The sequence below is a fragment of the Panicum virgatum genome, chromosome 3K (genome assembly GCF_016808335.1).
Source record: "Panicum virgatum strain AP13 chromosome 3K, P.virgatum_v5, whole genome shotgun sequence".
NCBI classification, from domain to species: Eukaryota; Viridiplantae; Streptophyta; class Magnoliopsida; order Poales; family Poaceae; genus Panicum; species Panicum virgatum.
In genome coordinates this window covers 55,858,611-55,885,641 of record NC_053138.1, presented here as the reverse complement: position 1 = coordinate 55,885,641, position 27,031 = coordinate 55,858,611, and the positions used below count along the sequence as shown (strand labels likewise).

The 27,031-nt window shown below is 45.3% G+C and overlaps 2 protein-coding genes across 4 annotated transcripts; both read right to left on the bottom strand.

Annotated features, from left to right (window-relative positions):
* Positions 1-801: 801 nt before the first annotated feature.
* Positions 802-16,989, bottom strand: LOC120699750 (pathogenesis-related protein B-like). 3 transcript variants are annotated; one of them, XM_039983811.1, is made up of 2 exons: positions 16,736-16,982; positions 802-1,416 (listed from the first exon to the last, which is right to left on the bottom strand). In XM_039983811.1, exons 1-2 carry the CDS (start codon positions 16,914-16,916, stop codon positions 1,112-1,114), a joined length of 486 nt encoding a protein of 161 aa, XP_039839745.1. In that variant the 5' UTR covers positions 16,917-16,982; the 3' UTR covers positions 802-1,111. The 3 variants fall into 3 exon arrangements, with proteins under 3 accessions (XP_039839745.1, XP_039839744.1, XP_039839746.1); XM_039983810.1 differs by lacking the exon at positions 16,736-16,982 and adding an exon at positions 1,500-1,782; XM_039983812.1 differs by lacking the exon at positions 802-1,416 and adding an exon at positions 16,101-16,652 and having other exon boundaries at positions 16,736-16,989.
* A 9,140-nt stretch (positions 16,990-26,129) lies between these two features.
* On the bottom strand, positions 26,130-27,031 carry LOC120699751 (major allergen Api g 1, isoallergen 1-like). Its single transcript, XM_039983813.1, has 2 exons — positions 26,760-27,031; positions 26,130-26,680 (listed from the first exon to the last, which is right to left on the bottom strand). The coding sequence occupies exons 1-2, from the start codon at positions 26,938-26,940 to the stop codon at positions 26,376-26,378; spliced, it is 486 nt and encodes a 161-aa protein (XP_039839747.1). The 5' UTR covers positions 26,941-27,031; the 3' UTR covers positions 26,130-26,375.

Below are 27,031 nucleotides of genomic sequence, written 5' to 3'. Positions count from 1 at the left end.
TTTTTAAAACAACATTTTCTGTTTACATTTTATGACCGGAGGGAATATAGTTTTGGATGCCTGACGGGGGTCCTTTTTGTCTCGCAACAACTGTATTTCCTTCTCGTCCATCTTCTGTTGATTTTTTCAGTAGCAAATCTGATGTAAAAATTCTGGGAGCAGTATTACAGTAGGTTGGTCAAAAGAACACTATCTGAATTGAGCAGATTGTAATGTTCAGTTAACAATCAGATGGTCAGAATTGGTCAAAAATAATAAAGCAGTTTCATATGATTTGCAGTGTTTATGTACAACTGTGTACATTGGGTCAATTCCAGCTCTTAGAAGATCAATCAATCTTTGATCACAGTTTATTATTAATACAAGGGTTATCCATTTACAGTTTCAAACCAAATTTCTGAAAACCTTGTGAATTGCAACCTCGTTCAAAAACAAAAAGGCATCGATACAAAAAAGACAACAGTACGTATGTCAACGACTATGATAGTAACAGTAAATTTGATGAAATCATAGTCAAAGGGGAACATAAAGTTATTATATTATTTTAGCTTAGTTGCTACTAGCTACCCATTAAGACAATAAACACTTACAACTAGATATATAATAATACAACGAACAGAATGTTGGAAATCAAAATAATATCAGTGAATCTAATGCCTCAATTTTTTATTTTTTTTACCAAAACGTACTGTAAAGCTTCTGTGAAATCAATTCTCTTTAAATTATGGTGTTTGGACTTTTTGCCCACCACTAAGAGGTTATCAAAGAACAGTAAATGAATTCTGATTTCTTATGTAGATAGATACTCAACAATCTCCCAACAAGAGACTGAAAACCTGCATAATGTGCCTTTATCCTTAAAACAAATTGCCCCTTATGAGCACTGAACAGTGAACCCAAACACAACAGTAGAACATATACTGTTATCACAAAAACTGAAACTATTGTTTCCCCACAACCACAAGCACAATCAACCGACCAAGCAGAGGATCACTTCCTCTCATTATTCCGATTTTCAAATCAAGAACACACTCATGGCATGATCACCATCATTATTTAACACGGATTTCTCTGGCCCCATCGCCACGACGATGCATAATGGTAGGTAGCTTTAGGCGAACTCGGTGGGGTGCGCAACGAGGTACTCCTCCACCTTCTTGATGAGGCCGAGGTAGCCCTGCCCGATCCTGGCCTCCTCCTCTGGCGGCAGCAGCGCGCCGTCCACCAGCTCGTACTCCACCGTCATGTGCACCACGCTGGCACCCTCGCCGGCCAGCACCACCTTCACCTCGGATACCTGCGACTTGAACTGCACGGACAGCTCGCTGCCCTCCACCACCATCTCTGACTTCACCACACGTGCCGCCGCATCACGTGACAAGAGCCGGGTCTTGAACACCTTCGCGTCGCCCACCGCTGCAACCAGAAACAAGAGAGATTCAGGCGAGTACTGGCGACACGACGCAGTGCGCCTTGTTCTCGGCCCGCTTGATACCTACCAGGGTTGAGCTTCATGGTGGTGACGGTCCCGGGCCCGCCGTCGCCGTCGGCCTCCACGGCGTCAATCATGCCGACGCAGGCCTTGGTGAAGATGGACACGTCGCCGGAGAACGCCACCTTCCATAGCAGCTCGACTGATACGGCCACCGGGTACTCGAGTGTGACTTTGCCGACAACCATCGTGGCAACAAGCAAGTCGGTTGACACTGATTAGGGAAGAACTGAAGACGTACTAGTCACTGATGATAGTCTTTGTTGTGTGATTGTGTGTGTGCTGAACAGTGAGGCATCAAGGGCTACTTATAGATGTGGCAATATGGGGAGGTTGGAAGCAAGAGTGGACCGGGTTGTTGGCTGGTGTGGAATTAAGACACAGCGAAAATCACATGTTTTGGACCAGGAAAATTCAGACCTCGATGTGATCAAGAAGCGTTGAAGAATGATTGCTTATTGGAATCTTATCTGTACAAATTATTCTTTTCGGAGATTGGCCAGTAGGAAGCGAAGTCGGCCAATCAGGGACTTAGTTTATGCTGTGTGCTGCCTTGATCCTGAAAGTCTAAGGATAGCATACTGAAGTCAGGGACTTGTGAGGGACCGAAAAGGCGACCAGAGGGGGAGTGAATGGTAGCCGATTAAAACTTTCGCCGAAGCAAAAGTACGGCCTATCTTCCAATTGCGCACCCAACCCCTAGAGTTCTAAGTGAAATGTGGAATAGCTATGGAAGAGCTAAACCAACGCAAATAGACCATAGGAACGAGCGAGAGAAAACACGGAAGCGAACGAGAAAATCAGCAAACCTCACAGCCAGGGACCGGTCAGACCGGTGCAGCACCCCGGTCAGACCGGTCGGACTGGTCAGACCGGTGGTCGACACCGGTCAGACCGGTTGCTCCCAGAGAGCCCGTGAACAAGGCTTCAAATGTTGAATCTTGAGCAAACGAAATCCAAATCCAACGAAACTTGGAGGATATCTTCACAACTGTCCCGTGAACATATCCCCAAGAGATCTCTCCCAAAAGATTAAAGGAACTTGAGAATTCGAGGGAAGATCAAAGTGGATTGGGGTTTACTCAAGAACGTGAAAAACTGCAATTCGTGAGAACTCGTGATTCCAGGGGGTTTGGCACTAGGCTAGATGGATTAGAATCGTCACAACGAGTTCAGCAAAACACGAATCCAAGGGCTTGTCTCCTTCAACCATAAAACACACCAAAAGAGGAGAATTCGAGCCCAAAAACACAAGGGAGGAAGGGGAGGACGAAAACTCAGCACACAAGGGTGAATCTTAAACCGATTTCATTCATGAATCTCAGAGGAATTCACCTATACAAGGCTAGAGCCTACCACCCTATCATCCACCCTCTTGATTAGAGAGATTAGCTATAACCTAATCCTCCTTTGCGTTGGAGACCTTGGCCCTAACCTGTAGCAGGAGGAAGGGGAAGGAGAAAACAGAAAAGGACTCAAGAGACTCGACTCCCACGGGCAGGTGAGAGGGGACTTAAATACCCCAGCCGCGCCCAGACCGGTCAGACCGGTCGGAGCTGCAGAACCTATACACGATCTCATCTGACGGCTGAGGTTATTTCTTCGAAATGAAGTCTTCTCCGCGATGCCGCCACATCGATGAAGATCCGATCCGCGGTTTTGGAGGGTCCGCGAAACCCGGGTAGGTGGCCGGTTTTGAGAAAACCGCCAAAACTCCACGCGCGGGAAGATTCCTGCCTCCACGCCATGGCCCTAGACGCCGTTCCCGCCTCGGCCTTCTGACGGCCCTAGACGCCGCCCGACGCCAGTCACCTCCTCGCCCGTAGCGAGGCCCTAGACGCCGTCGACGCCCGTTCCTCCGCCAGTCCCGAGACCGACGCCCGTGCCTCCACGACTTGGCGTCTTCAACCGCCGTTCGCCAGCTTGGTTTTGTGGTGCAAACCAAGAAACCCGCCATCCGTCGCTGCTTGCGCCCTCGATCCAGGAGTTTACGCCACAGCCGCCGCCCGACCTGAGCTCCTCCACGGCAACTCTCCGTCGCCACTCGACGCCCATGTACCTGCAACCAAAGACCAAGCACACGATCACACCTCACGATTGACAATTCACTCATCACAGCCAGGAGTGAGTACTGCTCATTCCTCAATCTCCCACTTGATGAGTGCATTGTCAACTCACCATCTGTAACCAGAGAAGTGAAAAATAAAAAGTGGCAAGAAGAAAGTGAAGAACTCAAGCAAGTGACAAAAAGCTCAGAAAGGCAAGAACAGTCACTTAGTCAAGGAAAGATCGATTCCCTAAGACAAGGGCAACGGCTCGACGCAATTGATCAAAATCCAAAACATGACTCCTCAAAGACAGAGGCAAAGCTCGACGCAGTCATGCAAGAAGCAAATGGAAAACCAGGAGCTTGCATTTCCCCCTTACCAGTGCAACTCTCACCACATGTATGCACTCTCAAAGCCCTGTGCGCAACAAGTTTTTCAAAACTCAAACAAGTCTCAAGTCTCCCCCTTGTTCGATCACTTCTCCCAAAAATTCTCCAACTTGTTGGCACATGCACACATCAAGCCTAAAATATGCCTAAACCTCCCCTGAAATCATGCTATGCAATGAATGTCGTGCAGAGGGTGTAAGTGAAACATTCAGGCATACAAAGATACGATCATCTAGTGACAGGCATGTGTGCTTCATAAACAGGAACTGAATCTAGCTCAATAGGGTATATCAATCAAGTCTACAACTAGCAAGTTCAGTTTAGCAAAAATAAAAGCATCACCCATGATCTAGCAACAGCAAGTAGGAGAAAGAAAGCAGTGCTTACCAAACTCATACAAGGTGATCCAAAGCAGCCAATATATTTTATCATGAATCAATTCTGCATCTCAAAACTTGCATTTGAACGAAAAATTAACAGGTTATATCAAGCAAGTGATTCTGCCAGGGGTTGAAAGCTTGTCCTGCTATACTTAGCAGCGAGACCAAGCCTATGCCAAGTGCAGTCAGAAGCTTAAGGCACTCGCTTCAGTCATGCACAGCCTTGCCCGGGTTCTCACTAGTGTTATGTGAGTCGTCCCGAAAGCTCGATCAGTGCGACAAGCAATCCCACCTGGATCTTTTCATTCCATTTCAGACATATATTAAATAATTTTAACAATTTTAGCTCATGTCAAAGATTAAAAGCCACACTAGCATGAATAGGATAGCAAAGCGTATCAATACAACCTAACATGCCAGTAGCCAAGACAGGGTGATCATGTTTTTAGATTTTCAAATCAAAATAGCTTAACTCAGTTGATATGACATATACTGAAGAGCAAGCTATACATGTTCAAGTCTAAGAAACTACACTAGCAAGCACTAGAGGATCATAACAGTGTATACAAGAATGCCAGTGTAGTGAAGCAATGCGAAATGCAAACATGTATAATGCAAATGCATCTATCAGAAGCTAGAAAGCGAAGAGAAACAAAAACAAAGACCTACAAAAAGCTAACCAAAGAGAAGTCAGCGATCAAAAGGGGTAACAAACCCCAAGCTCCCCTCGCAAGCGAGCAAATGTGTCCTGCTCAAGTGGTTTGGTGAGGATATCTGCGGTTTGCCTCTCTGAAGGGACATGGATCATGTCTATGTGGCCTCTCTCATGGTTATCTCGCAGGAAGTGGAACCGGATATCTATGTGTTTTGTTCTGGAGTGTAGGACATGATTCTTTGCAATGCTAATGGCGGACATGTTGTCTACAAAAATGGAAACCCTACCAAAACTCAACCCATAATCCTGCAAGGTTTGTTTCATCAAAAGAATCTGAGAGCAGCAGCTAGCAGCGGCAACGTATTCGGCTTCTGTGGAAGAAAGCCCTACACTAGCTTGCTTGCGAGAGGACCACGAAACCAATGATGTATCGAGAAAGTTACAGGTGCCGGAAGTTGACTTGCGATCCAGCCGACACCCACCAAAATCGGCATCCGAAAAACCAACCAAAACAAGAGATGAATCCGCAGAATACCAAAGACCGAATTCAGGAGTGAACTTGAGGTACCCGAAGATGCGTTTCACCACTTGCTTGTGGGAGGTGTGCGGCAAAGCCTGATATCGCGCACAGAGGCCGACCCGAATTGAATGTCCGGTCGGGTCACCGTCAGGTACAGGAGAGAGCCAATCATGCTCCTGTACTCCTTCTGGTCCACCGCCTCGCCATCCAAGTCCGCATCAAGCACCGTCGATGTGCTGATCGGAGTCGGCTGAGGAGACAAGTCACTCATGTCGAACTTCCGCAGCAAGTCCTTGGTATACTTGGCTTGATGGACGAACGTGCCCTAAGGAGTTTGCTTGATCTGCAGCCCAAGGAAGAACTGCAGCTCACCCATCATGCTCATCTCGAACTCCCTGGACATTTGCTCAGAAAACTTGGAGACAAGAGCGTGAGAAGAGCCACCAAAGATGATATCATCTACGTAAATCTGAACCAACAAAAAGTCAGAGCCAGAGCGCATGAGGAACAAAGTTTTATCAACACATCCCATTTTAAAACCTTGAGCAAGCAAGAAGTGTTTAAGTCTATCGTACCAAGCTCTAGGCGCCTGTTTCAAACCGTAAAGAGCTTTCTGTAGTTTGTAAACTCGGTTTGGAAACTTGGGATTTTCAAAACCAGGGGGTTGTTTCACATATCTTCAATAAAACCATTCAAGAAGGCAGATTTCACATCCATTTGGAAAACTTTAAAACCCTTGGAAGCAGCAAATGTAAGAAAGATTCGAATCGCTTCTAAGCGTGCTACCGGGGCAAAAGTTTCCTCATAATCTATCCCTTCCTTTTGGCAAAACCCCTGGGCTACAATTCGAGCCTTGTTCCGCACTACCAACCCATCTTCACCTTGCTTGTTCTTGAAAACCCACTTAGTTCCAATGGGGTTACAAGCAGGCGGAGGCTCAACCATAACCCAAACCTGATTCCTTTCAAAATTTTCGAGTTCCTCATGCATGGCATTGACCCAATTGGAGTCAGAAAGTGCGTCTCCAACATCTTTGGGCTCGAAAGAGGCAACAAACACTGAATGAGCAAAGCCAGCGATACTTGTTACCTTAGACCGTGTGACTCGCTCGTTGAGGTCACCTAGCATCTGTTGAGGTGAATGACGACACTGAATGTGTCGCGGTGCTTCCCTTGTCGAAGTCGCCTCCTCCTCAACCAAAGCTGGTGTCTCCTCAGGTGCAGCTGGGGAAGGCTGAGCCACCTGCTCGATCGTGCCCCGGGAAGTCGATGTAGTCGGGTCGGGGCTGTCATCATCGTCCGAGCTCGTGGCGGAGGCGGCTGGGTCCACAACATGCGTGGTAGCCTCAGCATCACTCTCCGCAGCTTCTTCCTCCTCATCTTCAAAGATGGGGGTGACGAGCTCATCATCTCCTGCAACCTCAAAGATAGAAGAATTGCACGGTGCAGTCTCGTCGAAAGTGACTTCACAAGTCTCTCTGACGATGTTAGTATCAATAATCAGCACACGGTAAGCTCTAGAGTGAGAAGCATAACTGATAAAAATGCCGTCAGACGATCGAGACTCAAACTTATCAAGATTTCCTTCCTTTAGCACAAAACACCGACAACCGAAAACTTTGAGACGGTCAACACGGGGCTGGCGTCCAAATCACAACTCATAAGAAGTCTTGTGCATGAAAGCACGCAAGAAAATACGATTGGACACATAACAAGTGGTGTTAACTGCCTTAGCCTAGTACTTTCTAGGAGTCCTATGCTCATCGAGCATCGTCCTAGCCATCTCAACCAACGTCCGATTCTTTCGTTCTACAACTCCATTCTGCTGTGGAGTGTAGGGGGAAGAGTACTGGTGTTCAAGACCTTGATCACGGCAAAAGGTGTCAAAATGAGCATTTTTGAATTCTGTGCCATTGTCACTGCGAATCGCTCTCATGGCCTGGGGTAGCTCGTTTTTCAACCTCAAGATCAAGTCTCGAACAAACTCGAAAGCCTCATCCTTGGTTCTCATGAAAAAGACCCAAGAATAGCGAGAAAAGTCATCCACGATCACAAGAACGTACCACTTCCCACCAACAGACATCACCCGAGAAGGACCAATAGTGTTCATATGTAGCAACTCTCCAGGGTGAGTGGTCATCACTTGATTAACAGGCGGATGGGAGGTGGCAACCATCTTCCCGTGGCGACACGGATGGCAAACAAGATCCTTCTCAAACTTCAATTTGGGCAATTCTCGGATTAGGCCAAGTGAGCTAAGTCTCGACAACAAGTCAAAGCTCAAATGTCCAAGTCTCCTATGTCACTTCCACAAGTTAGAAGAAGGACCAGCCACCAAGCAACAAGGAGGACCAAGAGAAGTTCCAGAGAAGTCAACCAAGAAAATCCGACCGCGAGGTAAAATCCGGCAAACCAAATCTCCCCTGGAATCTAAAACACGAGAACAACTCTCCTTGAAGCGAACTTCAAACCCCTCATCAAGAAGTTGCGAAACAGAGAGCAAATTGAACCCAAGGTTTGAAACCAAAGCAACTTCTCTCAGGGTAAAGCGATCAGAAACACGAACAGCGTCAATTCCACGTATCCTTCCTTTTCCATTGTCCCCGAACACAATGTACTCCTTTGAGCGCATTGGGGTGAGGCTGGAGAACCATTTGTCATTCCCGGTCATATGGCGCGAACAACTGGAGTCCATGATCCACCTGTTCTCTAAGCCTCCAACCTGCACATCAGTAGTGAGACAAAGGGTGAGCAAATGTCTCAACGCTGAGGTTAGCAAAGTGTGAAGCAAACCAGTGTCGAGCCATTTGCTCTACATAAGGGTTAGCAAAATCAGGCAAAACGTATCCCCCGTCCCGTCTACCACGAGGCTGATGACCACCACCGCGAGGAAAGTGTGGTGCATCGTAACCTCCTCCAAAGCCTCGGTCCCGTGGTCCATAGCCGTACTGAGGACGACCAGGAGCACGACCGGCAAAGTGACTACTCGCTGGAGCACGGTAAGCACCACCGTCTCCCTGTCCTCCACCTACACGGCGTGCCCTAGCATCTTGCCTATCACCATGCCAAGGAGGACCATGCACCCGAGCAGAGTATATGTCCGAGTTACGTCTCTCCTGCTCACGCCTCACAGCCCGCTTCCTACTGAAGCAAAACTCCTCCAGGTGACCATCTCTGTCACAGTACTCGCAGTGGTACCTCACCTCTCTCTTGGGAGGTGGAGGCCTTGCCTTTGGACGGGGAGGAGCAGCCCCCTTCTTTTGGGCAACCTGGGCTGCGGCAGCAGGGAGCGTATCGAGGGGATTCCTCAGCTCATTGGGCTTTGGAACCCAAACCTGCTTCTGTGGAGGTGCTTTTGATGGTTCTTTAAGCACACCATCCATGGGGTCAACAAGCGAAGGCTGCGTGCTCGTACTAGCAGTGTTTAGAGCACTTGGAACTCCAGCAGCCTTGCCGATCTTACCATACATCATGTTAAAGTCTGACTTTGTGTAGGTGTAACCGACCCCAAACCCGTCACCACGCTTAAACTGCTTGATCATCATGCCCAACTGCGGCTCACTAGCGAAACCCAACTAAGAATCACCCTAAGATATGTGTTCTCATTCTCCAAGTTGGCTTTCTCTACCGCAAGATCATCCAAATCAGAAATCAAACCAGGGCAAACAACACAATTATTAGGTGGGCTAGACTCCTCGATCTTAGTCTTCCCTAAAGACTTAATCAAAGCATTCTTCTCATCTAGCTCCGACCTAAGCGTGGGACAAAGCTTACAAGCACCAAGCAGAACAGGCCTAGACCTAAGCTCCTCTAGCTCACACACAACAGCAGCAAACTTAGACTGCAAAGAAGCTAGATCAGACTTAAAGATGGGGCACTCATCACATTCAAGTACATCACTAACAATAGGAGCGTCCTTGGCCAATTCAAGCTCATGCTTGGCCTTGGCTAGCTCGTGAGACACGTCAGCAAGCGAAGTCTTGGCAACATCCAAGTTCACAACATTCTCATCATGCTTGGCACTGAGAGCAACAAGATAATTCATGTGAGATATGCAGCCAGCGCACTCATCCTCACCAGATTTCTCTGTAGAACAAGCCAACTCATCCCTAAGCCGCTTACGCTCTCTAGCTGCTTCCTTAACCAGCCTTTTCTGATTGTCGAGAGCGGCGTACAACTCCCTAACCTCAGTATCAAGCAGGTCGATAGTGGAGTTTACCTCTGAATCACTCTCGAATCTAGGAGAAGAGTCATCGTCCGTCAGTGTAGCATGTCCACTTGGAGAAGCACGAGCACCATTTGCCTCACCTGCCATGGTGCAGAAACTCTTGCGCTGACTGGCCGCCAAGCAAAGGCCGATGAAACCGGTGGCTTCCTTGTCCCGCTTCTCCTTCTTCTTGTCATCGTCGTCGGAGGTCGGTGAAGAAGAGCGGTCGGTGTCGGAGCTCTTGTCGAGGTCGCTGAGCTCTGCCAAGAAAGTCTTCTCCTGCTTCTTGGCCTTGTACTGGAAGCGCTTCTTGAGTGACTCCTTGTCAAAGCGCCCTCCCTTGTCCCGGTCACGACTGCGGTGCTTGTGGCGCCGACGCTCCTTGTTGGAGCCTCCCTCGTCGTGGTCGCGGTGGCGGTAGTAGTCGAAGTTGTTGTTCTGGCCACCGCCAGACTTCTTGGGGCAGTCGAAGTGGTTCGGATCGCCGTAGTGGTAGCACCCGGGGTTCTTTCTCCTCTGCCTATTGTGATAGATACGCTGGAACTTACTGATGAGGAGGCACAAGTCGTCGTCGCCCAGCGTCTCCTACTGCTCATCTGTAACAGAAGGCAAAGAGGCAAGAGAGAAACCAAGAGCAGAGTTAGCATTAGAGCTCGATCCACCTGGGCCAGTCACAAGAGTGATGCTCTTGGAAGGAGGGGCACCATTGAGCTTGTCTCATGTCTGGTTATCCACCTCAGTGGCCTTGAGCTTACTGAAGAGCTCATTCACGGTCAGAGTCTCATAGCCTGCAGACTCGATGATCGTGTTCACCTTGAGATCCCACACAGAGCGGTCAAGTGCGTAGAGCAACTTGAGAGCCTTCTCATGCTCTGTGTAGTCAAGGGCATCAGCAGATCTGTTAGCACTGACTTTGTTCACAATCGATTGAAACCAACTGAATATGTCACCAATGCTCTCACCCGGCCCCTGTGTGAAATTCTCATATTCACGCCAGTGAGTCTCGAAAAGCCTGGCCTTAACCTGAGGTGTGCCCTCGTGATAGTTATCAAGACACGTCCAAACCTTGTGAGCTTCCTGAAAACCCTGGACGCGTGAGAACTCCGCACGAGAAACGCTAGCGAATAAAGCATTGATAGCCTTGACGTTAGCCTCGTGCTCGGTCACTTGAAGAGGAGTGACCCGAGCGGCAAGCACCTCGTAAGTCTAGTTCTTGGTTATATCCCAAACCTCGGCTCCCATGCTTTGCAAGAAGGCTCGCATGCGAACCTTCCAATAAGCATAGTCCTCACCGGAAAACACAGGGATCTTCCCAAGACTTGCCATGGTCGCCAAGTGGTTTTCGAACCGATTAGGGTAATGAAAACCTTAACCAAGCTCTGATACCAATTGAGGGACCGAAAAGACGACCATAGGGGGGGTGAATGGGAGCCGATTAAAACTTTCGCCGAAGCAAAAGTACGGCCTATCTCCCAATTGCGCACCCAACCCCTAGAGTTCTAGGTGAAGTGTGGAATAGCTATGGAAGAGCTAAACCAACGCAAATAGACCCTAGGAACGAGCGAGAGAAAACACGTAAGCAAACGAGAAAATCTACAAACCTCACAGCCAGGGACTGGTCAGACCGGTGCAGCACCCCGGTCAGACCGGTCGGACCGGTCAGACCGGTGGTCGACACCAGTCAGACCGGTTGCTCCCAGAGAGCCCATGAACAAGGCTTCAAATGTTGAATCTTGAGCAAACGAAGTCCGAATCCAACGAAACTTGGTGGATACCTTCACAACTGTCCCGTGAACATATCCCCAAGAGATCTCTCCTAAAAGATTAAAGAAACTTGAGAATTCGAGGGAAGATCAAAGTGGAATGGGGTTTACTCAAGAACGTGAAAAACTCCAATTCATGAGAACTCGCGATTCCAGGGGGTTTGGCACTAGGCTAGATGGATTAGAATCATCACAATGAGTTCAACAAAACACGAATCCAAGGGCTTGTCTCCTTCAAACACAAAACACACAAAAAGAGGAGAATTCGAGCCCAAAAACAAAAGGGAGGAATGGGAGGACGAAAACTCAGCACACAAGGGTTAATCTTAAACTGATTTCATTCATGAATCTCAGAGGAATTCACCTATACAAGGCTAGAGCCTACCACCCTATCATCCACCCTCTTGATTAGAGAGATTAGCTATAACCTAATCCTCCTTTGCGTTGGAGACCTTGGCTCTAACCTGGAGCGGGAGGAAGGGAAAGGAGAAAACAGAAAAGGACTCAAGAGACTCGACTCTCACGGGCAGGTGAGAGGGGACTTAAATACCCCAGCCGCGCCCAGACCGGTCAGACCGGTCCTAGGGACCGGTCAGACCGTTCGGAGCTGCAGAACCCTGTACACGATCTCATCTGACGGCTGATGTTTTTTCTTCGAAATGAAGTCTTCTCCGCGATGCCGCCATGTCGATGAAGATCCGATCCGCGGTTTTGGAGGGTCCGCGAAACTCGGGTAGTTGGCTGGTTTTGAGAAAACCGCCAAAACTCCACGCGCGGGAAGATTCCTGCCTCCACGCCGTGGCCCTAGACACCGTTCCCGCCTCGGCCTTCTGACGGCCCGAGACGCCGCCCGACGCCCGTGCCTCCAAGACTTGGCGTCTTCAACCGCCGTCCGCCAGCTTGGTTTTGTGGCGCAAACCAAGAAACCCGCCATCCGTCGCTGCTTGCGCCCTCGATCCAGGAGTGGACGCCACAGCTGCCACCGGACCTGAGCTCCTCCACGGCAACTCTCCATCGATACTCGCACACAATCACACCGCACGGTTGACAATTCACTCATCACAGCCAGGAGTGAGTACTGCTCATTCCCCAACTTGCAGTTCCATTTGAGTCCAAGTACTAATACTGAAAGTGCTAAACTTTAGCACTAGCTCATCCAAACGGGAGTGCTAATGAGTTAGGTTAAACTTTAGCTAAGACTAAAAAACTTTGGCATGCATGTGTATAGGTATTAATATATGCTTAAATTTAACACTCAACTTTAGCTCATCTAAACAAGCGCTCCCATATGCGGAGATTGTGATTGTACTGCCTTGATCCTGAAAGGCTAAGGATAGTAGAGAACTCAAATTACATGGGGTGTCATTTGAATAAAAAACATCTAAAAAATCCATCAGTACATCTAATTACTTATATTAACCTTTTGTAAAACAATTTTAAAGTGCTCAGTTGTTCACCCTCTATCTCACATATTTGGATGGTAGAAGAATGGAAAAACAGAAGACTCCCATATGTGGTTGCCAATGTCAATGTACCTATGCATTTATTATACGTAGATAAGAGCAAGTATTATAGCAGACTATAAATAGGCTGAATCTTACATGGAGGAGAGAGAAGAGAAGAGAGAGAAGAGAGAGAAGAGAAGAGAGAGAAGAAAGCGGGCGGTTTGCTTGCCGCCGGCTGAAATGCGCCATCCAAGTCTGCTCGTGGGCCCGATAGAGGCAGCAGCCGGCACACAGCCTGCAGGAGGCGCAGAGCGGGCGCGTGGCCGCGCACTCAGCCGGCTGGGCCGGCTGTGTTAGTAGCCATGCTCTGAGAACTTGTCCAATAGCGCCAACGACTTCGTCGGCCTTCATGGAATTGAGAACTAATAAAATAAATAAAAGAGAGTTTTTGTATTTCTCGTTTTTCACACCGTACCGTGCCTGGAGCCAGGCGACGGAACTGCCATTAGCAAAAGAAATCTTGTGATTTCTCTCTCCGCCATATTAGTCAAAGCCAGCTCTAGCCAACTCTAAGCTAGCCCGTTAAACGAGGTCTAACAGAAAAGGAATATTAATATTCATGTATTTTTTGTATTTTTCGATATAACTGTGTAGTATTATGGTGAATGACCTTAGATAGAGGTAGTAATGGACAAGCAGTCCTCCAATACGGGGAATACAATTTAGAAGATTCTGAAAGTATGACGCTGACAAAGATGACGAATACAAAAAATTTTAGATATGGATAATATGATCTAGAAGGGTTGACTTGGAATAGTAGTTTTTTTAGATTAAGGAAAAAAACCGATCCAGAACATTCACATTTGAATACCTATGACCATAAAGAAACACATCTAACCACAAAGTCAGAAGTTTGCACGAGTATTTATACTCTAAACCTCCAACTGAGAAATACAAAATACAAGAAAAGGAAAAAATGAAAGAAAGGAAGTGTAAAAGACTAACCTTCAAATTTCTTCTATGTACTTCTTTCAACCTTGCTTTGATCCTCATGTAGTAACTGAAATGTCACATCATCAGTCTACTTAAAAATTCTTGATGTAAGGATCGTCGATGGTCCTATGTCGTCCAGTCACCCTGTGATCTAGAAACCGCACTGAGTCAGTCACTACAATGCAAACAGATTAGGCATTGCCATTGCTCCAAGCTGACCAATGTGTCACCATCAAGGACTTCAAGACCATGCCTCAAGAGGAGAGTAACATCAAGATGACACTACTGCCTGAACCAATGTGTCGGTTTTTTTGGTTTTCACTTGTATTTGTCATTGTATAGGTTGAGATCCTCGGGAACATATCAGGTGCAAACCAACTCTTTTGTGCAACAAACTTCAATCCGGGCCACCAGATCAACATCCAAGGGACGTGGGGGATATTGGATAATTTTACAATTAACTGCGCGCCTCTAATTACACTTTTGCAAATTCATTCCCCTCCCACTCCCCTGCGCAACCCTTTGATGTTGATTCGATGGTCCCAATTGAAATTTGCACAGTTTTCACGAAGAGGTTGTTTTGCATCTGATATGTTTCCAATTAAAAGAGTGATAATGTAGTTTCACGATCACATGCATAAAAATATATATCTAAAAATATAGTTACCCTATACAATTTTTATATTCTCTTTTTCCACATGCTTCCTACTTTCTCTAGAATTCAGTGACCAATAGTGAAACTCCGGCCTTCTAATCCCAATTTGTTAGTGAAGAATGGAGTCAACGGAAACTTTTGTGTGCGGAAAAGCTTGAGAAGAAATCAAACTTAATTATATTTTCTTTCGGAGGAAAATTTTGTGAGTTTTTAGCTCGTCTTGGTGTCGGCCAAGGACTAATTAATATATGTTCAGTGACGTGCTGCAAGAAATATATTTGATATCCAGGGCGACCTGGGCCAAGATGAATGAATCACAGCTAGAAAATGTGCTATTTGTATCGGTCACTAGACTTGGTTTGTACCGTTGAAGCAACCAGAACAAGTTGGCCGGTACTAAACGCGGGATACTTTAGTACCGGTCGCAGCTACTAAATCCACCATCCAAAGTCCAAAGAAGAAAAATATGTATGCTTTGAATGACACTTGTGTTTTTCTATGTATGTTTTGAATTCTATATCTATACCTATTACTAGAGCGAGTAAGATTTCCACCCAATTTTTGTGTTTGGTATGTTGGTTTGGTCTGCCTGTGTTATTGACAGGTGGGTCTTAGTCCATCCCGAATGCTAGTCGGAACAACCCCTCCGTACATGACTCGATCACGTAGATCTTTACAAATTGGCATACGGGCACCAATACGTATCCGATAGTTATACCAATTTTGTCGGTAGCAACGCACGGGCATAATTTCCTATATTTCTAAAGCAAGCAATGATTTCACGGTCTGTCAATCAGAATCTTAGTGGGAATCTGAATAAATCAATCAGACACCTAATCAGAACCCGAACAAATCAATCTGAATTCCAATCGGAACCCGGACAATTACCAATACGTCAACGATCATAGCATGGCTTCTACACGGAGTGAAAAAGTACAAAATTAGTGGTCTCATGTATGTTTGGATAAAGTTTATATTTTCCATAGCAACGCACGGGCACTATGCTAGTGAAGTTTATTTGCAAAATCTCTTTACGGATGAGTGTAATTTTTAGCGACAATCTGGATGGTAATTAATCGATGATTGGCTACAATAATACTACAGTAACCATCCTCTAATCACGTGGTCAAAAATCTCATTAGATTCGTCAGGGTTCCTAACACAGAGATTCTAAAGTTGGTTTTATAAACTGGCTTCATTTGATACCCTTAATTAGCAGTTAAAGTCCTTTATAGAACTCAAACAAAAAAGGGCCAACTTCTAGGAGTATCGGTGCCGTGTCTATTGATGTGGTGTCGGGACACTACGCAAGTTAAAAAATAATTGCAACCACAACCAACCTTTCAGTCTGCGAGACTTAATTCGAGAGCTCTTGACTCACGCATAGCATCCTTGTCACTCCACATACATAGCATATGTAATTCTATTTTGGACAACAACGCCCAGCCGATGGATCAGAATTAAAGTCTTCATTATTCCTGGCCCCAACAACAATTGGGATAAATGTGAATGATCAAAGATCATTTATGTACTAGTCAATTATTGCGACGGGAGGAAGACATAGACAGTGGTATTGACTTGCAGGTGACACACCAGAAAAGAACATAGAACATAAACTGTTCTCACAAAAGCTGAAATTGTTATTTCCCCACGACCACAAGCACAATCAACCGACCAGGCAGAGGATCACTCCCTCTTGTTATTCCGATTTTCAAATCAAGAACACACCCATATGCAATCACCATCATTATTTAACACGGATTTCTCTGGCTCCATCGCCCCGACGATGCTTATGGTAGCTTTAGGCGAACTCGGTGGGGTGCGCGACGAGGTACTCCTCCACCTTCTTGATGGGGCCGAGGTAGCCCTGCCCAATCCTGGCCTCCTCCTCTTGCGGCAGCAGCGCTCCGTCCACCCGCTCGTACTCCACCGTCATGTGCACCACGCTAGCACCCTCGCCGGCCGGCACCACCTTCACCTCGGACACCTGCGAGTTGAACTGCACGGACAGCTCGCTGCCCTCCACCACCATCTCCGACTTCACGACACGTGCCACCGCATCACGTGACAGGAGCCGGGTCTTGAACCCCTTCGCGTCGCCCACAGCTGAAACCAGAAACAAGAAAGATTTAGGCGAGTACCGGCACCACGACGCCGTGCGCCTCGTTCCCGGCCGGCTTGATACCTACCAGGGTTGAGCTTCATGGTGGTGACGGTCCCAGGCCCGCCGTCGCCATCGACCTCCACGGCGTCAATCATGCCGACGCAGGCCTTGGTGAAGATGGACACGTCGCCGGAGAATGCCACCTTACACAGCAGCTCGACCGACACGGCCACCGGGTACTCCAGTGTGACTTTGCCGACAACCATCGTGGCAACAAGCAAGTCGGTTGGCACTGATCAGTGAAGAACTGAAGACTTACTACTGGTCACTGATGAGAGTAAGTTGAAAGCAAGAGTGGACCGGGTTGTTGGCTGGTGTGGAATTCGGAGATTGCGAAGATCACAAGTTTTGGACCAGGAAAATTCAGTCCTGGGTGTGTTCTAGAAGCGTTGAAGAATGATTGCTTATTTATTGCCTTGGAATCTTATTGGTACAAAGAAAAAGCTAGTTGGAAGAGAAAGTCAGCCAATCAAGGACTTGGTTTATACGTACTGTGATTGTACTGCCTAGATCCTGAAAGTCTGAGGATAGCAGATGACTGGCGTCATGACCATTCTTGTTTTTTTTTGTGCATTTTCGATAGAAAATTATGAATGCACTATGTAATATTTTGAAGTAATGGCCAAACAGTCCTCCAATGTGGGAAATATAATTTAGAAGTTTCAGAGAGTTTGATGCTGATAAAGATGACGAATTCTTAGAATTTTAGATGTGGATAATATGATCTATTTCTTTGACACCAGGATAACGTGATTAGTGATGTTGACAAGGAATGATAGTTGGGCGTGTGAATGTAAGAAATTGTTTTTTATAGACGTCCATACAAGTTGGTGCCTGTCATCCAGATCACAGTCTACAGTTATTTCTGAATCTCAACCTGGTCCAAGAAAACCAAAAGGCGGAGATACAAAGATGACGTAGCTAATTGTGTCAACAACTACGATGGTAACAGTAAAATTGATGAAACCATGAAAGCGATCGGGTGCTCTAGTCTAAGAGGGAGTGGGGGTGAATTAGGCACTATTAAAACCTTAACATATGGCTCTAACTAGTTTGCACAAAACTTAAACTAGACCAAGCTATCTAGATGTGCAACTACGGTTCACCTTAGTGTGTAACCCTCATCCCAAAAGAGTTTTGCAACCTATAGCCAATCCTAGCAAGATACTACACAAAAAAAGTAAAGACACACAAGTTGTAATATGAAATGCGGAAGCTTAAAGAGAGAAATGAGAGGAAGCGAACTCTCGACACGAGGATTTATCCCGTGGTTCGGATTGCCACAAAGGCGCCCCTACGTCCACGTTGTTGAAGCACTCACGAAGAATATCGCTTCCCGGCAATCAAGTCTCTTCCGTGAACACAATCACGGTCACCTTGATCCCGATCTTCACTAAGGGAGATTGCCCACGAAGGAGGGGTCTCCATCCCCCGCACAATGTTGTCGATGCCGCTCCACACCAAGCCGGAGGGTCGTTGACTTGCCGACGAACCACCAATTGCTCCAAGGGGCCGGCGCACCGTAATACAAGTGTGGTTCACTCTAGAACCAGCCACAAGGATCTCAACCTTGCTTGTTCACTCACTCAAGAGCTAATCTAGCACTCATACTTTACAAAGTTAGTGCTAAAACCTAAGGATATTATCAATGAACTCTTGTATGGCTTGGAGGTGGTTTTGGATGTGTGTGTGATATCTTGAGACTCCAGCAAACTCAAAATGGCCGGGGGAGCTCATATATATAGGCCTCCAAGTCGAACTAGTCGTTTGTAGCCGTTAGCAGCTTTTCTACATGGGCATCGGAACTTCCGGTGCTTCTGCATCGGTTCTTCCGGTCACTCACAAGCTGAAACTAGCCGTTGGCTTCTCTGACGCTTCTGCAGCTGAGTTGGCATCCATCGGTTAAACCGATGGTATGGTGTCGGTTCAACCGGTGACTCTTGATCATTTTGTAGCCGTTGTCCTTGCTGACGTCATTGCTCCGACGCCTTGCTCCGACGCACCACCGGTTCAACCAGTGCTGAAGACTTCACTCCTGCTCGCTTGTCATCGTCTCTGGAACATGGTACGTTGAATGCACCGATGCCTATCTTGAAGCCGTCGGTTCAACCAGTGCTTCACTTCTTTCTTCACTTGATCTCCGGAGGCGCTCAGTCCTGCACCAATGCCAGAGCGTCGGATCTTCCGACAACCATCGGATGCACCGATGCTATGGGCATCGGTTCTTCCGGTGCTACTGATTTCAGTAGAACTCGTCCAATTCAGCGTTTCTTTGAGTTCTTTCTTCGTGTTTTGCTTTGTATGGCCTTTTTACTTTATCTCTGGGATCTAGAAATGTTCACTTAACAAAACCATTAGTTCCATGGATTGCGTTGTCATATGATCACCAAAATCACTCGAAATGGCATAAATGGTGCCATGTTCGTTACAATCTCCCCGTTTTTGGTGATTGATGACAACACAATTAAAGCAAGCATAAAATTTGCAAGAATTGACAAATTGAACCACTTACACTTGCTTGGATACTTACCATCATCCAATGACGGTTTGGCCTCCCCCTAAAACCATGATCCCCTTTTTTCCTCCCCCTATTTGCTACTCTTCTCTCATATGTTGACTTGATCCAGTCTACATTTTCTCCCTTTGGAATATACTTTTCCTTTTTGGGAACATCTCTCCCCCTTTATTGGGAACATGCTTTGCTTTGATCCACATTTCTCCTCCTTTGGAATCAAATCACCTAAAAGGTCTTGCACCTAAAAGGTCTTGCAAAACAATATAGCTCAAGAGAAAATTAGTAGCCTAGCGAGTTAGTTTCATGACTTATGATCCAATTGTATGATATCAATGAAGATACCAATTGAAAATTTACTATAGTGGATCACAAAATCACGAAACTAGTATGACATGAGCTAAGCTTTTCATAAGTGTGTACACAACATGATAATGTGAAAATCAAGTATACAATTAAAAGATTCAACAAAAAAGCTTAGATCATATCATGCACGGAGGTAGCTCTAAAAAAGATAAGAAATTAACAATTATACCAATTGAATGAGTTTAAAAAACCTTGCATACCTCCGGGGGTCTCTTTGTTTACCTTGCATGTACCAATTGAAAGTGACTTGCAATCAATTGAAAGTCTTTAAAGGAAGAGCACTTGGTACACCAAGATTAGGCAAATGTATGAGCACATAGCCTATGAACTTAGATATGAGCATTTAAGTTCAATAAAGTATGGCTCAATATCCATGAAAGCACATTGTTTTATCTAATCACTTTTATAGAGTTGTTTGTTCACATTGATTGTGAATAACATTCTCTTAGAGTGTTAACTCCATCGTGAGACTACAAAAGATATAAATACAAACACATTAGTCTCAAAATCACAAACCATAGAGTGAACTCCCCCTAAATGTGTGAATTTAGTATTTGAATCACCAAGCAAATGTATGCACATTGATTTTGACACAAATGGAAAATTTACCCTATAGCTTGTGTTCATGGTACACATATGAAATACATACCTCATGAGGTCCATGTACCATGAAGGGTAACCTTGTGTAGTTTTCTACACACTTATCAAACCATGTAGGTTGCTCATGGGTTAGAATCATGACACAAGCAACCCACCATATATAACAATAGGAGATGCAATATGCAAACATCCTAGCAAAAGTAATGGAGCTACATGATGCTTGAAATGAAATCTAGCTACCATTACCTTAATATGGAGAATTTGGGCAACAAATATCCAAGTTGTGAGTTTAGCTTCTTTGACTTGAACCTTCACTTCAACTTGTAAGCTAAGCCTCCAAAATCCCCCGAAGCCGTTCTTGGCTTTAAGTCTCCTTTGGAACCCACACCGTTTGAGGCCCCTTCATGTTGGTGATGATGTCCTTGGGCACCCAAATAGAGTGGTTCCAACTCCTTTCATTCTTCCCAACCTTGAGAGCAACCACCTTGCCATTGGTCTTCTTTTTTATCACATAGGAGGTGCTATTGCTTTTGTTCCTCCGGTTGGACTTGGTGTAGATGAGAGAACTCTTGATTGTGAGTTTCTTCTTGTTCTTCTCATCCGAAAGCTTTTTCCATGGTTGAGGACACTTGTTGGACTTGTGGCCTTCTTTGTGATACTTTGAGCAAGTCACGGTGGACCCCTTCTCAAGCTTCTTCACCATGTCTTAACGGTTATCTTGAGAAGGTTAGACATTGCTCTCTATGCCTTTGCCCTTCAATCTATACAAGTCTTTCATGAGCCTTTCCACTTCTTACTTGAGCTCATCATTTTCCTTGGCAATGAGATCATCACATGATTCTACAATAACATTCTCATAGCATTTCTCATTGCAAGGGTTAGAGCAAGAATCATCAAGTAAATCAATGCAAGAAGTTGAAGCATCTACCTTAGGAATTGCACAAGGAATAGTTTGCTTTATTTCCAAAGAGTCATTAGTATCATTAATGCTCTCAAATTTTAATTTGAGTTCTTTATGCTCCTTACTAAGTAATTTGAATTTGCACATCAAATTTTCAAAATTTGTAGCAAGAGAAGCATTTAGATCATTGAGAGCATTAAGGTTTTTAATTTCTTTTGATTGCTTCTTAATGACTTTTTGGTGCTTATGAACAAGGTCAAGAAGTTCATCAATTGAAGGAGAGTCGGAGTCATCATCACTTACATCGCTATCCATATCTTTGGCCATAAAGCAAGTGTTGGATGATGATCCCATGCGGGTGGTGAATTTCTTATTTGATTCGTCACTTGAACTTGCACTTAATTCTTCACCACCGCTAACCCATTCACCAAATATGGCAAATGATTCATGCTTGGGCTTCTTCTTCTTCTTTTGCTTGTTCTTCTTGAACTTCTTCTCAACCTTCATAAGTTGATGGTGAGGCCCATCTTTGAGGAAGACCATATACCCCATTGAGTTGATTTCCTTCAAGTATTTGCTCATCTTCTTTATTTGCTTGTAGAGGTTGGGGTGCATTGGCTCTTTATCATCACTTGAGGAGCTTCTTGCATCCTCTTCTTCCTCATCACTTGAGCTATCTTTGATGGCCATCTTCTTCAACTTCTTGATTGTTTGCATGCAAGTGCACTATGTATTGGTGAAGAAGAAGGCGCTTTTGTCTTGATGTCATTGCGTAGCTCATGGGCGATCACCTTGTTGAGGACTTGATTTGGTGTCATTGTGTCGAGCTCTTTCTCATATAGAATTGTGGTCATCAAATCATAGTCCAGCCTTCGGAGTGAGTGAAAGATCTTGCGAATGAGTTTCAAGTCTTCAATTTGCTTCACACCTAAGGAATTAATCTCATTCACAAGAGTGTTCAAGCGTGAGTATATTGATTCGGCATTCTCATCATCAAGTTGCTTAAAGCTATTAAGCTTATCAATGAGAACATCATATCTTTCGTTGGCAACATCCTCCGTGCCCTCATGGTTCTCAATGATAGTCTTCCATAGCTCTTTAGCATTTTCACAAGAATAAACACAATTGAACACATTGTCACTAAAAGAAGACAAGATTTTGCATTTAGCGGTAACATCATGTTGCTTCTTTTTTTGACCACCATTCTTTTTCATGCCATCACTCACAACTCTCCAAACATTTAGGCCCGTTGCTTGGAGATGGGCTTGCATTAAAATCTTCCAACATTGGAAGCCGTGCCATCGAACCGTGGAGCGGGTCTAAAAACATCCATCCTTTCCCCCTAAGAGCTAACTCACTAGGCGGTGAAGCCTACCGATATAATGAGCCGGTAAACACAAATTTGCCAATGAAATTGGCTTTCTTTGTGAGAGAAGTGAGTCCCGGCTCTGATACCAATTGAAAGCGATCGGTGCTCTAGCCTAAGAGGGGGAGGGGGTGACTTAGGCACCATTAAAACCTTAACCTATGGCTCCAACTAGTTTGTACAAAACTTAAACTAGATCAAACTATCTAGATGTGCAACTACGGTTCACCTTAGTGTGTAACCCTCATCCCAAAAGAATTTTGTAATCTATAGCCAATCCTAGCAAGATACTACACTAAGAAGGTAAAGGCACACAAGTTGCAATATGAAATGCGGAAGCTTAAAGAGAGGGATGAGAGGAAGCGAACTCTCGACAAGAGGATTTATCCCGTGGTTCGGATTGCCACAAAGGCGCCCCTACGTCCACGTTGTTGAAGCACTCACGAAGAATATCGCTTCCCGGCAATCAAGTCTCTTCCGTGAACACAATCACGGTCACCTTGATCCCGATCTTCACTAAGGGAGATTGCCCATGAAGGAGGGGTCTCCGTCCCCCGCACAATATTGTCGACGCCACTCCACACCAAGACGGAGGGTCGTTGACTTGCCGGCGAGCCACCAATTGCTCCAAGGGGCCGGCGCACCGTAATACAAGTGTGGTTCACTCTAGAACCAGCCACAAGGATCTCAACCTTGCTTGTTCACTCACTCAAGAGCTAATCTATCACTCATACTTTACAAAGCTAGTGCTAAAACCTGAGGATATGATCAATGAACTCTTGTATGGCTTGGAGGTGTTCTTGGATGTGTGTGTGATATCTTGAGACTCCAGCAAACTCAAAATGGCCGGGGGAGCTCATATATATAGGCCTCCAAGTTGAACTAGCCGTTTGTAGCCATTAGCAGCTTTTCTGCATGGGCATCGGAACTTCTGGTGCTTCTGCATCGGTTCTTCCGGTCACTCACAATCTGAAACTAGCCGTTGGCTTCTCTGACGCTTCTGCAGCTGAGTTGGCATCCATCGGTTGAACCGATGCTATGGTGTCGGTTCAACCAGTGACTCTTGATCATCTTGTAACCGTTGTCCTTGCTGACGTCATTGCTCCGACGCCTTGCTCCGACGCACCACCGGTTCAACCGGTGCTGAAGACTTCGCTCCTGCTCGCTTGTCATCGTCTCTGGAACATGGTACGTTGAATGCACCGATGCCTATCTTGAAGCCGTCGGTTCAACCGGTGCTTCACTTCTTTCTTCACTTGATCTCCAGAGGCGCTCAGTCCTGCACCAATGCCAGGGCGTCGGATCTTCCGACAACCATCGGATGCACCGATGCTATGGGCATCGGTTCTTCCGGTGCTACTGATTTCAGTAGAACTCGTCCAATTCAGCGTTTTTTTGAGTTCTTTCTTCGTGTTTTGCTTTGTATGGTCTTTTTACTTCATCCCTGGGATCTAGAAATGTTCACTTAACAAAACCATTAGTCCCATTGATTGCGTTGTCATATGATCACCAAAATCACTCGAAATGGCATAAATGGTGCCATGTTCGTTACAAACCATAGTCAAACGAGAACATGCAGTTACTGTATTATTTTAGATTAGTTGCTACTAGATATAATATATACAATAATACAACATATATATAAACATGGACATAACCGGAGATGGGAGTGAACTAACGGGGAGGCAGGAGGGCGCGAAGTCGACCAGGACGGTAAGAAGCTGTCGTAAAGCAGGAGGAAACTAGATTATGGAAGACCAGTTCTGAAATGTTGACTTCTGATTTCTTGTGCGTCTTCGATGTCATTTTTTTTTGAGGCAACTACATGGAAAGGGCTCTCCATTTAGTCTTACAGGGAGAGCCCTAAAACTTTCTTAAAATGGAAAGTGTAATTCCACCAGATTTCTAAAAATAAAAAGTTGTTATTTTTATCTTCAAAATAATTTTACTACCGAATTAAGAAAGTAACTTTGTACACCATGAAAATTACAAAAAGGTAACTTCGTAGTACATTAATATTACAAAAAGTAACTTTTATGATCCGTGCCTTTATTAAGAAAAGTAACTTTATATTTTGTGAAAGTTAAAAAAAAGTAATATTGTAGTATACAAACTTTAGAAAAAATAACTTTTTCTGGGTTGTGACAAAAAGTAACGTACCAATAGTATACAAGATACATAATACGAAGTAAATTGTGACTAGTTTATATGGTAGTGGAAGTAAGATTTGTTTTTTTGAAAAAGTAACTTCTAATAATATACATGGTATAAAATAACTTGCGACTAGATTATATGGCAGATGAAGTATGATTTGTCTTTGAAAAAATAACTTCACCACTTTGAGCAAAATATATTCGAGTGGGATTTTGTTTTGGAGCTCTTGTTAAAATGAACGTAATGGTATAATCGGATTTTGATTTGCATGCGTGGTTGGAGAACTATTGATTTTTTTAAATGTTGAGATTGATATGCGTGTGCTCGGTCATCATGGCTCACGTGCAACGTATAGATGGTAGCCTGGTGGGGGTAGGGGGCTCTCTCTGCTGACCATTATCTGGAGAGAGCCCTCTCCATTTAGTTTTTTTTTTCTTGGAGCCTCGCCTCACAAAGCTGGATTAACGGCCTACTGCCGGGAGCCGTCCTGGTGGTCGCTCAGCGCGCTGGTGCGCGTCGTGGAGGCGGGCCAATGTTTTTTTTTTCTTTTCTTTTTTCTCTTTTCTAGTTCCTTTTTTATTTTTCATACTTTTTTGACATTTATATTTATAAGTTATCTAACAATATTTTCAGTTATATAGTGTATGAGTTATGTATGACACGGAAGCTTTCCTACTCATTTATCATGTAAAAGATCATTTATGAAAAAAACTATATGTATAAGCCATAATCTTTTACAAATAAAGCTTGTAAGTTATCATTTTGAAGTTGTTCGCAGAAATTATACATGTAAGTTGTGTATATGATAAAAGTTGTGGTAAAAGATTAAGCCACAAACTTATTGGTAAGAAATTATGTGATAAAGTTATATGTATATGTTATGATATTCTAAAAATGGAAAGTTACGGGAACTTAAAACTTTTCAAAATTGATAGGTGGCGCCAGGAGGGCTCCTGGCAGGCGCCCGCCATTAGCAAAGTCCGTGTCCCCTTGGAGATCCTTGAGTTTACCTCAGAGGCCTCAGCGATTCGGGCATCAAGTTTCTAAAATGATGGATGTGATGATTTGGTGCCGCATTAAAACTTTGCAAGGATGGAACACAAATGACGATGAAGATTGAAGCTTAGCTTTCTAGTTTTCTTTCTCTATTTTCAGGTTTTTCTTGTATTTTTGAAATTCTCGTTTGAGGTTTAGAGTCTAATAACTCTGAGTCTCTGATACCTCTTGGTTGTATACATCTACTTGTAGATATAGAGGCACGTTTGTCTTTTATAAAAAAAACAAGAAACTTCAAACCACACTATATATGCATGACGTACCTTTATCCTTAAGACAAATGCCCCTTATGAGTATTGAACAGTGAACACACAACAGTATAACATAAGCTGTTCTCACAAAACTTAAACTACAGTTCCCCACCACAAGCACAATCAACCGACCAATACAAGCAGAGGATCACTTCCTCTCGTTATCCCGGTTTTCAAATCAAGAACATTGCAACCGGAGGAAGACATAGACAGTGGTATCGACTTGCAGGTGACATGCACTAATAAAATAGCATAGAACATAAACTGTTCTCACAAAAGCTGAAACTGTTGTTTCCCCACAACCACAAGCACAATCAATCGATAAAGCAGAGGATCACTTCCTCTCATTATTCCGATTTTCAAATCAAGAACACACTCATGGCATGATTACCATCATTTAATTTATTTAACATGGATTTCTCTGGCCCGATCGCCACGGCGATGATGCTCATGGTAGCTTTAGGCGAACTCGGTGGGGTGCGCGATGAGGTACTCCTCCACCTTCTTGATGAGGCCGAGGTAACCCTGCCCGATCCTGGCCTCCTCCTCCGGCGGCAGCAGCGCGCCGTCCACCCGCTCGTACTCCACCGTCATGTGCACCACGCTAGCACCCTCGCCGGCTGGCACCACCTTCACCTCGGACACCTGCGACTTGAACTGCACGGACAGCTCGCTGCCCTCCACCACCATCTCCGACTTGACAACGTGTGCCGCCGCATCACGCGACAGGAGTCGGGTCTTGAACACCTTCGCGTCGCCCACGGCTGCAACCAGAAACAAGAAATATTTAGGTGAGTACCGTCAACATGACGCTGTACGCCTTGTTCCCCGCTTGATACCTACCAGGGTTGAGCTTCATGGTGGTGACGCTCCCGGGCCCGCCGTCGCCGTCGACCTCCACGTCGTCAATCATGCCGACGCAGGCCTTGGTGAAGATGGACACGTCGCCGGAGAACGCCACCTTCCACAGTAGCTCGACCGACACGGCCACCGGGTACTCCAGTGTGACTTTGCCGACAACCATCGTGGCAACAAGCAAGTCGGTTGACACTGATCAGTGAAGAACTGAAGACCCACTGGTAACTGACGAGAGGCTTTGTTGTGTGATTGTGTGT

Bases quoted from the DNA above. Each gene is read 5' to 3' on its own strand.
- LOC120699750 (XM_039983812.1), bottom strand. From the start codon at position 16,916: ATGGTTGTCGGCAAAGTCACACTGGAGTACCCGGTGGCCGTGTCGGTC. The intron at 16,653-16,735 runs GTAGGTATCAAG...TTCTGGTTTCAG, and splicing joins CACCATGAAGCTCAACCCTG to CTGTGGGCGACGCGAAGGGG.
- LOC120699751 (XM_039983813.1), bottom strand. From the start codon at position 26,940: ATGGTTGTCGGCAAAGTCACACTGGAGTACCCGGTGGCCGTGTCGGTC. The intron at 26,681-26,759 runs GTAGGTATCAAG...TTCTGGTTGCAG, and splicing joins CACCATGAAGCTCAACCCTG to CCGTGGGCGACGCGAAGGTG.